General features: G+C 45.8%; 1 protein-coding gene across 1 annotated transcript in view; it reads left to right on the forward strand.

The window, feature by feature from the left end:
* Positions 1-417: 417 nt before the first annotated feature.
* The window catches only part of CAPN2 (calpain 2, (m/II) large subunit), a 30343-nt gene continuing 16948 nt past the window's right edge, over positions 418-13812 (forward strand). The window contains exons 1-4 of the mRNA XM_009994761.1: positions 418-511; positions 11023-11141; positions 11509-11642; positions 12531-12699. Coding sequence (XP_009993063.1) covers positions 418-511; positions 11023-11141; positions 11509-11642; positions 12531-12699 — 516 coding nt within the window. The remainder of the gene's footprint in view (positions 512-11022; positions 11142-11508; positions 11643-12530; positions 12700-13812) is intronic.

Raw genomic sequence — 13812 nt, forward strand, 5'->3', positions numbered from 1 at the left:
GTCGCTCAGGATAATTCTTTCCCTTAGCAGAGAGATGAGCTGAGCGCCATGCGGGGGTTTCCTTTTCTGAGCCTCTGGCTACCGAAGCAGCCCGGTCTGTCCGTAAGAGCCATCGGGTCAGAGGGATTCCGGGGTGCCCGGCATCTCTGAAAGGCCCTGAGGTGGTCAGTGGCGGGGAGGTAACTGCAGAGCTGTGTGTGCACGTGTGTATAAATGCACTGGCCCTCCTGGCACATCCTGTGAAGTGAGGTAGCTGCGCACAAGCTTTGGTCACCAGCCCCCCCTTTCTCACCATGCTTAGAGTGTCTGGTGCCTGCACTCATTCCTGACCTGTTCCATCTCTGTGGCGTTGTCCCACTGTGGTCAGTTGCTTGTTTAAATTTGCCTTCTTCCTTCCCTCACCTGTAGATACATGTAATGCAAGGCTTGTTTTGTTCCCAGGAGCTGTGTTCCAGCCCTCAGTTCATAGCTGGTGGAGCCACTCGCACAGACATCTGCCAAGGGGCCTTAGGTAAGGTGGAGGCAGAAAGCTGAGTTTTCCTTGCTGGTGCTGCCCCATGACTCCACAGTCCCCTCCTGTGCCATCTGCATTTATACTAGACTGTAACTCACTCTGTGAATATATTCTCTTGCATCCTACCATCTCTCTTTATATCAAATCAGATCTTTCTTGCCTTTCCTCAGCTGCTGCAGGTAAAGACCACGCGTGTTTGGCCACTGAAGGCAGCCTTGCCCTGTGCACTGAGCAGGAGTGACCCAGGCTGCTTTCCTGATGGCTTTTCTGATGGCTACCTGTCCTGTCTGCATCCTGAGAGCAGCCCGACTAATTACTACCTTTAACAGTCTGCTTTGAAGAGCAGTTACTTGGGTAGCAGGGCATTTCATTCCCCAGAGGGAGAGGGTGTTGCCGAGCAGGAGAGACCCCCTGAAACCTGGGAAGATGCAGTATGGAGAAAACAAATGATATGGGGGAAAAAAACAAATGTGAGCCCTCTGCTTTTGCAGTGTCTGCCACTCAGTTTTTGCAATGGCAGCTGCTCCAGAAGAGCCCCAGGAGCTCTGGGTAAGACTCAGGAGACAGTGGGGAGTGAGTGGGTTAGCCTGGTTGTTTGTGCACAGTTATCCCCATCTCAAGGGCTTTCTCCTGCCTTGCCCCTTTTTTAGGTCAGTGCCTCCATGCCTCTCATCCCAGAAGGCAGTGTGGAAGCTGGTGAGGAGGATGGCTGCAGGGATTTGGGAGCAAATAAGAGGGCAAAAAGTGGAAGCAGTGAGGCTCCCACAGCTGTAGGAAGGGGGGGTTAGATTACACTGATAGTGCAGTTGAGGGAAAGCTCTTGGTGTAGGGGAACGTGACTAATGTGTCATGTGTTGTTCTTTCGCAGTGGAGTTGGCAAAGAAACTGTTTGCTTTTTATCAGCATAATATTAGCTAAGCGATGGCTTCTTGGTTTCTAGTCCCACTGCCGTTATTTCTGTTGTCATGTACAAAAATATAATGGATAAGAAAGCTTATTTCACATGTGTTATGCTTGCTCTTCAGGTTGGTACTTTAATAGTAAAACAAGTCTTCAGCACATCACCAGCATTGCTACATCAGAAGAGCGAGCTACGAGATTTCTGTTTTTCAGCTTCCTTCATATTCTCTCTCTCTGTTCCATATCATGCCACCCACCATGACTACTTTGGCATAAATTGTCCCAGTGCTTAACAAATGTGCCAGACATCAATCCTCCTTGTTTTTTTCTTTAAATTGTGAAAATTAGCAGCTAAGTCATTGTTTAATGTGAGATTATAGAGTTTCTTGTAATGCCCTTTCAACAGCTGGCATTTTGCACAGGTGCTCATTTCTGAAGGCACTTAGTTGCTTTTTGCCTTCTGTAGGTTCCAGCTCTTTTATCCAGATGTTGTGGTAGCAAGAGCACTGTAATAAAAGATTTGTAACTTCATTTTCAGGTCGTGGGGTTGCTGTTGGCAATGCCAAACTGTTTTAAGTTGATGAAAGCATTTGTTGCCTAGTGGTCTTTGGACCAATCAGGTGTTCTCATGAGGTTGTATGGTATCACCAAAGGATACAAACTGCCTCACAGCTGGTATTATTTTACCTCCTGAAACAATAACTGAATAGGAAGTTCTTAGTGTTCTTGGTTGTATTACTGGTTTCACTATGATTCAGTATTGTAATGACTTGCCTTGCTATCTTCTTGTGAATCTGGGCAGGATTTTGGTATCGCATGTCAGTGTAGTGGTTGATTAAAAATTAGGTGCTGTTGATCTTTTCTCTGTATAGCCATTGAGTTACTAAGAGCCTGTATTGAGTCTCTGCTTTTTCAACGAGGTCAGCAGATGTGTTGTACAAATCCTTTTTTTTTTTTTTTTTTTGCCACTGCCTCCTCTGCCACCATCATTTGTATTTGCATTTACTTAAGCTTCCATTAACTTGAACTTTGTGTGCTGACACTGATGTTCAGTCATGTTTGAGGATGTGACAAAGATTGCACTGGAGGATGTAAGGTCCTCTTGGAAACCTGTACTTTTTAATATGTTGCTGTTTTCCATGGGAAGCTTTTGTGGTCTGTTTATCAGCCAAAATGCTTGATCACGAAGCACCAAACCATGTGGAGTCATTCTTGTTCAGCCATTCAGAACAGCTTGGAGTAGCACAGGGACAGATGAGGCATCCAAAGCACACACTCCCATCACTGCTGCAACAGGCTTCTTGGCAGGGGATATGTAACTGAACAGCTCAGCTGATGAGCAGTGGTACAGATGATCCTTTTAGCCCAGGAGTCTTTAGATGCAGCCTATAGATTCGTTTCATTGTTTTGTCCTGGACTATATAATACTGGGATGCAGGAAAGTCATAGCTTATCATCAGTGCAGAAAAGTTCCCCTCACCCAGGCGGCAGCTCATTGGGTTCTCCAAAGTTCTGTCCCTTTGGGCTTTGGATTAGTTTTTATTCCAGTTCGATTGCTTATTAGAAGAAACTTTTACAGGTGACTATTTGGAGTTAGTTTTGCAGTATTGGATATTAAATCAATTATGGTTTTTGGCTCAGAACATCAGCACGTAGGACATGGTGACTCATGACAGTGGAGGGGAGGAACCAAAGCCACTGCAGAGGAAGCTGATTCACCCTTAGCCGCTTTCTTTAGAGAGGATGTCACCATGGTATCACAACACTGGGGTGTACACAGCACAGTATCTCTCCTCTGCTGTTTATACACAGGTGCCTCCTCCTTAAATAAAAATGTGTGGAAAAATAGTGAACTGAGATGGATTAATTTAGAAAACTAGATGCATGGTTTTCCCACGCTGGCACCTGGTGTACTCTAAATGGGTGGCCACAACCTCATGTTTCTAATCAGAAAACTTCACAGCATCCTATGGTATTGGTGTAAATACATCGAGCCATTGGCATGTTGTTATCCTATAGCTATGAGAGTTTAAAAATAGTGATATGTCTGTGATTGGCTGAATGTACATTTTCCTTTGACCCCCTACTCTTACATGCAGTGACCTGAGGAGCTGTCTTTTGCTTACAGCCCTCCAGGTGCTTCACAAGGATGTTTTGCTTGTCTTTGCTCTCCAGAATGGCCAGTTTTAATCCCTTATGGCTATTTATGCTTGCCTTGCAACTACATTTTTTGTAACATTCTTGTTTATAGCTAGAGAAGAGATAAATGCAGATGGGATGTATAGAAACAAGAAGTAAAGCATCGATAGCAGCAAAAAGGAAGCATGGCAGAAAAAAAGTAGCACTTGTTAATATAAATAAACTCACAGCCTGGTAATATCCCCTTTTCTAGTAATTGTGTTCTGCCTATTGTATTGTGCATTTTAAAAAATTCTCCATGATTAAGTTAGCCTTGCTAACAGACCTTTCAATGTCTTCATATAAAGAACCTGCTTGTTAGCCTGCTCTTGGGCTTCTCTACCAAAGCAAAGTCACTGTCAAGAGCTTTACAAAAGTATTTGTTCTTATAGTGAAGACTATTTGATAAAGACCCTGCTCAGACTGAGTGCAGGCTAAAACTCCAGGTAGTAAGACAAGATCCCTTCTCATCCAGGCTATAAATTATCATGTCTACTTTTAGTGATGACTGTTCAGAAAGGCAGAGTTGATATTCTGACTGTTGAGCACTTTTAAATATGGAAACCAAAGGGTGGTGTATCTCCCATGCATAGTGCATCTGCCTTTTAACCTCAAGAAGACCTTGCCCAGAGTTATTGGAGTTAAGATCTATGTTTGTTTTACTCCAAATTCTCCTCAGAAACCAATATAAACATAAACAGAGACATTTTAGAACAAAGTCTACTGTTTCTTTCTCTTTATCATAGAATCATTGAATGGTTAAGGTTGGAAAGGACCTTACAGGTCATCAGGTTCCAAAGCCCCTGCTATGAGCAGGGACACCCCTCACTAAACCAGGCTGCACAAAGCCTCATTCAACCTGGCCTTGAACACCTCCAGGGTGAGGGCTTCCACAGCCTATCTGGGCAGCCTTCATATGTGCCTTGATGGGACAGCTAGAAAGTAAAGGAAATTCTTCACAAACTCTGCTTAAGCAGAGGTTCTCTGGGGGAGTTTCTCCTTCTTAAAATTCAGTGGTTCTTCTCTACAGGGGAAACCTGACTCAAAGATATACTATAGCTCTAAGGGTGTATACTCTTTAGCTAGGTGTCTGAGCTCCTGTGGTAACATCAAGTTGCTAATTTGTTCTTTCTGTGCTGCTCTTTGCTTGCTCAGCCCCTGCCTTGTTTATAGAATAGAAATGCTAATGTTTCCTTGGAAGAGTGGTGAGGCAGCTACTTTCTGAGCCAGACTTACTGAGGTGATCTGCTAGAGAGCAGCTCCATGGAGAAGGGCCTTGGAGTCCTGGTAGACAACAAGTTATCCATGGGACAACAAAGTGCCCTTGTGGCCAAGAGGGCAAATGGTATCTTTGGGTGCATTAGGAGGAGTGTGTCCAGCAGATTGAGGTTGGTTCTCCTCTCCTTCTTCTCGGCCCTGGTGAGACCTCACTTGGAATATCGCATCCACTTCTGGACTCCCCAGTTCAAGAGTGACAGGGACTTGGGAGAGTCCAACAGAGGGCTACGAGGATGATTAAGGGACTGGAACACCTGCCTTATGAGGAAAGGCTGAGAGACCTGGGGCTTTTCAGTCTAGAGAGGAGAAAACTGGGGAGAGATCTGATTAATGTCTACAAATACATGAGGCCTGGGCATCAAGAAGGCAGAGACAAACTCTTTTCACTTGTGCCCTGTGATAGGATGACGGACAATGGATTCAAACTTGAGCACAGAAAGTTCCACCTCAACATGAGGAAGAACTTCTTTACTGTGAGGGTTACAGAGCACTGGGACAGGCTCCCCAGAGAGGTTGTGGACAACAACAAGTCTCCTCCTCTGAAAACTTTCAAGACCTGTCTGGATGCCTTTCTGAGTGATCTGCCCTAGTTTTGGTCCTACTCTGGCAGCAGGGTTGGACTCTATGATCTTCAGAGGTCCCTTCCAACACCTAATGTTCTGTGATTCTGTGATTTAAATCAGCACAGTTTTTCTGAGGGTAGCAACACCAATGCCAAATGCTCTGGGGATCCCTTGACTCTGGTGGCCAAGTTTGCCTGGTTGAGTAAACCCATGCATCGTGAACTCTGGTTTATGCTGCAGGTTGAGCAATTGAGAGGAAAAACACTTCCACAGCTGACTGCCAACAAGAGGCGCTGGACATTCCTCAAGTTGTTTCCATCCACCCAGTAGAATATGCACAAAGTGCTTTAAGCTCTGCCTGCAGCTTCGTTTTAGAAACCAGGAGCTGTGTGGTTTTACACAGCTGTGCCTTAGGACCAGCATAGCTCTGCTGAGTGGGCTGAGTTGCTCTTCCTGGATTTATCTAATTTAGTCTGAATAAGAACATGGATCTGCCTAGCCATGTGAAGGCATCCTAGTAGACTAGGTAAACATACCTGTGCTGGCTTTAGCCTCACTAGGACAGGTCTGATATGCCAGAGACTCTCTTCACCTCTCAGCTGTGTGTGTCTGTACAAGCCTTGCAGAGCTTGGGATGTGTGCCAGGGTTGTTCTGCTCCTCAGACAGAGGAGCTGGGGGTTAGCAGTTATTTGGCCTCTGTGCTGAGATGAGTTCACCTATCAGTTTGTGCACTTGTGACATGCCTCCTGCCTGTTCCCAATGTTCAGGATGCTTTGAGGTTGCTGTTTGTTGGAAGTTAAGTCTCACTCAGGTTTACAAACTGTTCCTAGGTGCGAATGATTGTTTCTGCTGGACCAGGAACACAGTGGCACAGCTGGGATTATCAAGATCCTCACTCTTTTCTGTTTAGGATTTTGTTGGTCTGAAACGCACAGTGGTTCCTGGGCACTAGAAGAGGAATATTTGCATGGGAGGCCAAGGAATATCTGCCTGTGCACAGTCCTGAGTGTTACAGAGAGTGCTCAGCTCTCCTGCAGTGTCAGCTGGTTCAGTGCACACGTATATTTACATCCATCCCCTTCTCCCATACTTGGCTCTAACATACAATATCCCTGCTGCCAAATACATAACAATGCACTGCTGTCTTAACCCAGAAGAGCCAGAAAGACTTTTTTGTCTTGGGTTAATGAGTTGACTTGCTGTGTAATAAGTGTCAGTGGGAGAAAAACAAGTTAAGGAAAAACGAGTGGAGACAATAGGTACTATGGCATTAATTCAGTCTGAGCCCACAAGGGCCCCAGTCAAAATGCCAGGGCTGTTCTTTAGCAGGGAGCTGTCCCTTGGGCTTGTAAGACCCCAATTCTTGTTCAGAAACTACCGCTTTTGGAGACACAAAAATAAAAACAGGGATAAACACAGCATCCTCAGTACAGGAGGGATCTGTGAGCAGTCTCTCCCAAGTAATTACTATGTTGTCAGGCTTACCTGAAGACTTCTTTGTCAAAACAAAGAAAAAACAAACAAAAAACAAACAAGCAGACAAAAAGAAACAGAAATAACTTGGTGCTGACAAGCTGTTTATGGGGGAGCATAAATCTAAGCTGAAGTCCTGTTATTGCCTTTTGACCAAAGAATTTGCAGAGCTCTTTAACCTCCTCCTCTGAAGGAGAATTGCTGTGAAGGGTCCTTACTAAAGCCCTCACATGGCTGGAGGACAGAGGATCATACTGTTAGTTGTGGATTAGCCCATCTGAAAATGTCTCTTAGTATCTTCTGACCCCAATTTCTTTCCCAGCAAGAACATTTGCTTGCTGGAGGGGGGGGGGTCTGAATTCATCCAGGCAGGACAAGGTGTGCAGATCCAGGGAAAAGGGTCTTAGCACTAGGAAAAAGGCTGTAGAAGGAAATTCACCATTTGGCAGGGTCAGGTGGATGTGCTGTCACAGAGGAGGGAGAGCAACATCCTCATTGCTTCATAATCTGTCACAAGAATGGCAAGGTGACTTTTTCATTTGAAAAGCTTCTCTGACAACCCTTTGTGGTACAAGCAGCCAGAGGCAGGGCTGAAGTGAGAGTTTTATGTTCAATTCTTCCCCCCCCCTGAGGTTATGAAATAATAAAAGTATCTCAGGTTTGGAAATTATTCTGAAAGTCTTCATCTTCTGTGGGACAAATGTCATTTGCAGAGCTGCTGCTGGAGATCAGCTCTGAAAAGCAATGGGAAGCCTGGAGGGCATTGCAGGTTGTGTTCTTCCTTGTACTATCTGGGTGGTGCTAGATCTGAGCCTGAGGGTGACCAAGAGCTGCTTCTCACAGAGACTTTCTCCCAGCTGTCAGTCTGAACCCCAGTTTCTCACCTATGAGCTTTTGACCCCCTTTTCCTATGGGAGAGAGCTGACGGCATAGAGACCACTGCTTTGGTGGCCTCTGACTTGCTGGCATCTGTAGCTGGTTCATGCTTCTTGAACCTACAATCCTACAGATGCTGCAGGATGACTCTGTGAGATCTGATGTATAATACTGTCTTTCTTGTGTTCACAAAGCAAGGCAACAGCAGATCTGGTAACAGTGCCAGGGAGTTTCTTGTTGGGTTGTGAGAATCGGGGGATCAGCTGGTTCTTAAAATGTCTAATCATAGAATCATCCTGGTTCAAAAGATCTTGAAGATCATCAAGTCCAACCATAACCTAAATCCACCAACCATAACCTAATCTACCCATTTGGTCCTTAAATCATGTCCCTAAGCACCACATCTGTATTTCTTTTAAACACTTCCAGGAATGGTGACTCCATCACCGCCCTGGGCAGCCTCTTCCGGTGTCCAACCACTCTTTAGGTAAAGAAATTCTAATCTCCAGTCTAAACCTCTCCTGACACAGCTTCAGGCCATTTCCTCTGGTCCTGTCATTACTCACTTGGGAGAAGAGGCCACCTCCCACCTGCCTACAACCTCCTTTCAGGTAGTTGTAGAGAGCAATGAGGTCTCTCCTCAGCCTCCTCCTCAAACTAAACAATCCCAGTTCCCTCAGCCTCTCCTCACAGGACTTATTCTCCAGACCTTTCAACAGTTTGGTAGCTCTTCTCTGGACACACCCCAGCAACTCAACATCCTTCCTGTAGTGAGGGGCCCAGAACTGGACACAGTACTCAACGTGTGGCCTCACCAGTGCTGAGTACAAGGGCAGGATCACCTCTCTACTCCATCTGGCCACACTATTCCTGATGCAGGCCAGGATGCCATTGGCCTTCTTGGCCACCTGGGCACACTGCTGGCTCTTGTTCAGTCGGCTGTCAACCAGCACCCCCAGGTTGTTCTCCACCAAGCAGCTTTCCAACCACTCATCCCCAGGCCTGTAGCTTTGCATGGGGTTGTTGTGACCAAAGTGCAGGACCTGGCACTTGGCCTTGTTGAACCTCATACAATTTGCCTTGGCCCATTGGTCCAGTCTGTCCAGATCTCTCTGCAGAGCCTTCCTACTCTCAAGCAAATCAACAAGCATCACCTTGCTAATGGGCTGCAGGAGGCCCATGGCTGAACAGCAAGGTAACCACTCTGTTAAAGTAACTCTAGTTTCTGTAAATAATTACAGAAAATAGAGGTAATGTTTATATAGTTGTGGTCTCCTCCTGTCTCTTCTTGGTAGGAGATGGTGTGGAAAAATACTGCCCAGACAGCCTGGACCCTGGGGCTCTGGCATGCAGGCTGGGTGTATGTCAGCTCCATCCCAGGCAGGGTGGAGGGTGTGTGGGTCTGGGGAACAGTGCTTGCCTTCAGACCTCTCCTGCCTCTCTGGTGACTAGTTGTGGGGCCAAACAGAGATGTATAGCGTGAAAGGAGCTTCTGTTTGGTAGGAATCTGGCAAAAGACCTTGAAGGCAGCTCATGCCTGGGACAGACGTCTGGATGGCAAGTCAACAGGCATTTATTAAGCACAGAGGAAGGGAAGAAAAAGCAGCCTGTGCTTAAGAAAACTGGTCTTTTGAAGAGAAACTGCACCTCTGAGTACCTGCGTGCGCCAGCAGGGCTGGCTTTTCACTTTTTCCCCCTGTGGCTTCCTAACCTGTGGACACTTAACTGAATATGAAGGGTTTTTTCAGATGGGTGATAACTGCTGGTAGATCATTAAAAGTCTGCTTTTACCTTTTTTTATTACTCTGTTCTTCAGGAAAAGCAACACTGCCTGGAAATGGTGTATTGTATACGTGCTTTGATCTACTGTAGGGGTAAATGATGGGAGGGATCATGTCATCATAGCTGAGGAGGTTGTTAGTTATAATGCACATTCCCTGTGCAGTATAAAAAATAAATAATAAAGTTTGAATCAGAAAATGTGCCTTTTTCTTTTAATTTTTCCTTTTTCAACAGGGGACTGTTGGCTCTTGGCTGCTATTGCCTCTCTAACCCTGAATGAAGAAATTCTGGCTCGTGTAGTTCCCAAAGACCAGAGCTTCCAGGATAAATATGCAGGAATTTTCCATTTGGCCACCTGGGCACACTGCTGGCTCTTGTTCAGTCGGCTGTCAACCAGCACCCCCAGGTTGTTCTCCACCAAGCAGCTTTCCAACCACTCATCCCCAGGCCTGTAGCTTTGCATGGGGTTGTTGTGACCAAAGTGCAGGACCTGGCACTTGGCCTTGTTGAACCTCATACAATTTGCCTTGGCCCATTGGTCCAGTCTGTCCAGATCTCTCTGCAGAGCCTTCCTACTCTCAAGCAAATCAACAAGCATCACCTTGCTAATGGGCTGCAGGAGGCCCATGGCTGAACAGCAAGGTAACCACTCTGTTAAAGTAACTCTAGTTTCTGTAAATAATTACAGAAAATAGAGGTAATGTTTATGTGGTCTCCTCCTGTCTCTTCTTGGTAGGAGATGGTGTGGAAAAATACTGCCCAGACAGCCTGGACCCTGGGGCTCTGGCATGCAGGCTGGGTGTATGTCAGCTCCATCCCAGGCAGGGTGGAGGGTGTGTGGGTCTGGGGAACAGTGCTTGCCTTCAGACCTCTCCTGCCTCTCTGGTGACTAGTTGTGGGGCCAAACAGAGATGTATAGCGTGAAAGGAGCTTCTGTTTGGTAGGAATCTGGCAAAAGACCTTGAAGGCAGCTCATGCCTGGGACAGACGTCTGGATGGCAAGTCAACAGGCATTTATTAAGCACAGAGGAAGGGAAGAAAAAGCAGCCTGTGCTTAAGAAAACTGGTCTTTTGAAGAGAAACTGCACCTCTGAGTACCTGCGTGCGCCAGCAGGGCTGGCTTTTCACTTTTTCCCCCTGTGGCTTCCTAACCTGTGGACACTTAACTGAATATGAAGGGTTTTTTCAGATGGGTGATAACTGCTGGTAGATCATTAAAAGTCTGCTTTTACCTTTTTTTATTACTCTGTTCTTCAGGAAAAGCAACACTGCCTGGAAATGGTGTATTGTATACGTGCTTTGATCTACTGTAGGGGTAAATGATGGGAGGGATCATGTCATCATAGCTGAGGAGGTTGTTAGTTATAATGCACATTCCCTGTGCAGTATAAAAAATAAATAATAAAGTTTGAATCAGAAAATGTGCCTTTTTCTTTTAATTTTTCCTTTTTCAACAGGGGACTGTTGGCTCTTGGCTGCTATTGCCTCTCTAACCCTGAATGAAGAAATTCTGGCTCGTGTAGTTCCCAAAGACCAGAGCTTCCAGGATAAATATGCAGGAATTTTCCATTTCCAGGTGGGTGGAAAACAGGCTCTTGCCTTTCCCCCAGCGCTGTCAGCCAGGAGCTGGTGTAGCTCACCGTGTCCACGTGTGGTGTTGCCTGGAACATTTTGAGGCATGTCAAAAAGCTAGGCAGAAAAATGGAGACATCCAAAAAGGGTGATGGGGGTGGAAGAAAGAATCAAAGAGGTGGTAGCAGAATCTGTCTTTGTGGTACTTCCTTCATCAGCAGATCCAGCTGAGGACGAGCATCTCTGTACAGGGTGGACAAAGCTGGCTGTTCACACTTTTCCTCTAGGAAACTGGTGTTAGCAGATAAATATCCTTGTGACCTGAGCGCAGAGTGCAGGGTGGTGACAAGTTGTTTGTGCTCTCTTTCCAGTTCTGGCAGTACGGGGAGTGGGTGGACGTGGTGGTGGACGACAGGCTGCCCACCAAGGACGGGGAGCTGCTCTTTGTGCACTCGGCAGAGGGCAGCGAGTTCTGGAGCGCGCTGCTGGAGAAGGCCTATGCCAAGTGAGTTGGGGCCAGAGGAAGGGAGACTGCTTTCACCCCGCTCAAGTTTCCTCATGCCTCTACTTCCCCGTAGCATCCTCAGCTGCACAGATATTATGCATTTAAAATGTTAACCTAATTATTATCCTTTAAAACTTCTAGGGTATGGCTGCTTTGTGGCTGCGTCTTGGCTGCTTTAGTAAAGTGTTGCCAGCAGATGCTCATGAAAAATAGCTGAAGGTACTAACTTTGCTGCTAGCCAGGAGAACAGCTCTTGCATCTTCTGGCAAGGCTGTTCCTAGAGTGCTGTCTCCTGTCACTGGGGCCTGGGAAGATCATTTTCATGTGGTCTACACATCTATGAGGGTTTGCAGCTGCAGTGCTTCAGCATTGCAAGCATACCAGTCCACGTTCCCAGGTCTCTGTTCAAGGTGAAGATGATCAAATCTGAATTTGCAGTTTGGGGATGGCCAGGGAGGAATTTTTTCATCTGACATTTCTATTTTGAATTGACTTAAGAAATTGACCTAATTTAGATCAGCTGAAAATCAGACCCACAGTTGTTAAATGGACTAAAAGACTGTGGAAGCAGAGAGGCAAATTGTTTGTTCTTTACATTTTTAATATCATTTTTTCTTCAAGTAGTGGTCATAATTTTTGTTATTGGCATCCCTGAGCCTGCAGTCTGTGTACATGATCATGTAAGACTTTATGCTGGGCTTTCCAAGCACAGAGGTGTAAGAAGCCTAACTGGGGGAAATGTGTTCATAGCTGCTGTGGTGCTGTTGAGAGCAAAAATGCTGTGACAGTTGGCACACCTGAGTGCTTCTCTCCAAGAGAAGAGAACAGGGAACCTGATGAGAAGAGGATAAGGATCCTGATGGTTGTTTTTGTTTCCCTTTCATGCAGGGTGAATGGCTCGTATGAGTCTCTGTCTGGTGGCACCACCACTGAAGGCTTTGAGGACTTCACTGGTGGAATTGCTGAATGGTATGAGCTGCAGAAGGCACCACCCAACCTCTTCAAAATCATCCAGAAGGCACTTCAGAAAGGCGCTCTCCTTGGCTGCTCCATTGATGTGAGTTAGCAGGCTTATTGCTGGGCTCGTGGCTCTCGTGCGTGTGGTCAGCCAGGGGATGGATCTGCACTCCAGCACAGGAGGTGCACAAAGGATTCCCTCAGCCTGGGGTTCTCTGCTCTGCCTTTGACCAAAGAAGGGACACAGGCACATGCTCTTCTGGAAGACTAAGTCTCAAAATAGGTTGAAACATAGTTAAAGCATATTGCCTCCCTTGTTTTTCTTCCTCCAGACTGACAGGTTTGGCTGTTTAATAGGTTTGCGGTAACAAACCACGCAGAGAACTCATTAGGGGACCTGATCTGCATCTTTGTCCTTAAGAAAGCATGTGGCTTGGCAGCAGGTTGATACAGGCTGAGTGGGTTTGGGCAGAAAGCCACTGCTAATGGATCCTGCAGTCAGATGCTCAGAGATGGCTACCTCCATCCTTGCTATAGCCTGTTTTTTGCACAAATTGTACCAAAATGCTCTGAAAAAATCTGGAGACTGTCCTTCAAGCAGAGAGGTACAGACTGTTGCCAGGCTTTTAAAAGGCTTTGTCTGAAAACACATTGCCAAGAGCTGAACCTGCATCAGAAGAAGAGGAGCTTTGGCCTTGCCTGCAAGGTTTCAGCATCACTTTTAGCTTCACTGAAATTGATCTAAGTATTTTTATTATGATTATCACCTCACTCTCAAAGGAGATTACATCTTAGTTATATCTAAAGGGAGAGTAAACTGTTTACAACGACTCTGTTCATAAAATAAACTCAAGTGTTTCCTTCAATTTTTTAAGTTAAATCAGAGTCATGGGAGAGGGAAGCTTCACAGCAGGAAGGGTACTTGGTTAATGTCAGCATTCACACTTGCAGCACATTCATGGCCTGTTTTATTAGCTTACATTTAGATAAGAATCAGACATCAGGATTTTTGCGCCAGAATGACACAAATCTCTTGTTGAGGGTGAGGAAGTAAAGATATTCCTTTGTTGGGAAATGCTAACAATTTATATATCATAAAATAATTATTAGTGACTTTAGCTTTTGAAAAGATGCTGTAAAATCTCCTCTTCTGTGAGAGAAACATGGAGGGTAAGCTTTACACTGCAGGGTAGTAACGGCATAAATTGACAGC

Source organism: Chaetura pelagica, unplaced genomic scaffold, assembly GCF_000747805.2.
Source record: "Chaetura pelagica isolate M959 unplaced genomic scaffold, ChaPel_1.0 scaffold2, whole genome shotgun sequence".
Taxonomy (NCBI): domain Eukaryota; kingdom Metazoa; phylum Chordata; class Aves; order Apodiformes; family Apodidae; genus Chaetura; species Chaetura pelagica.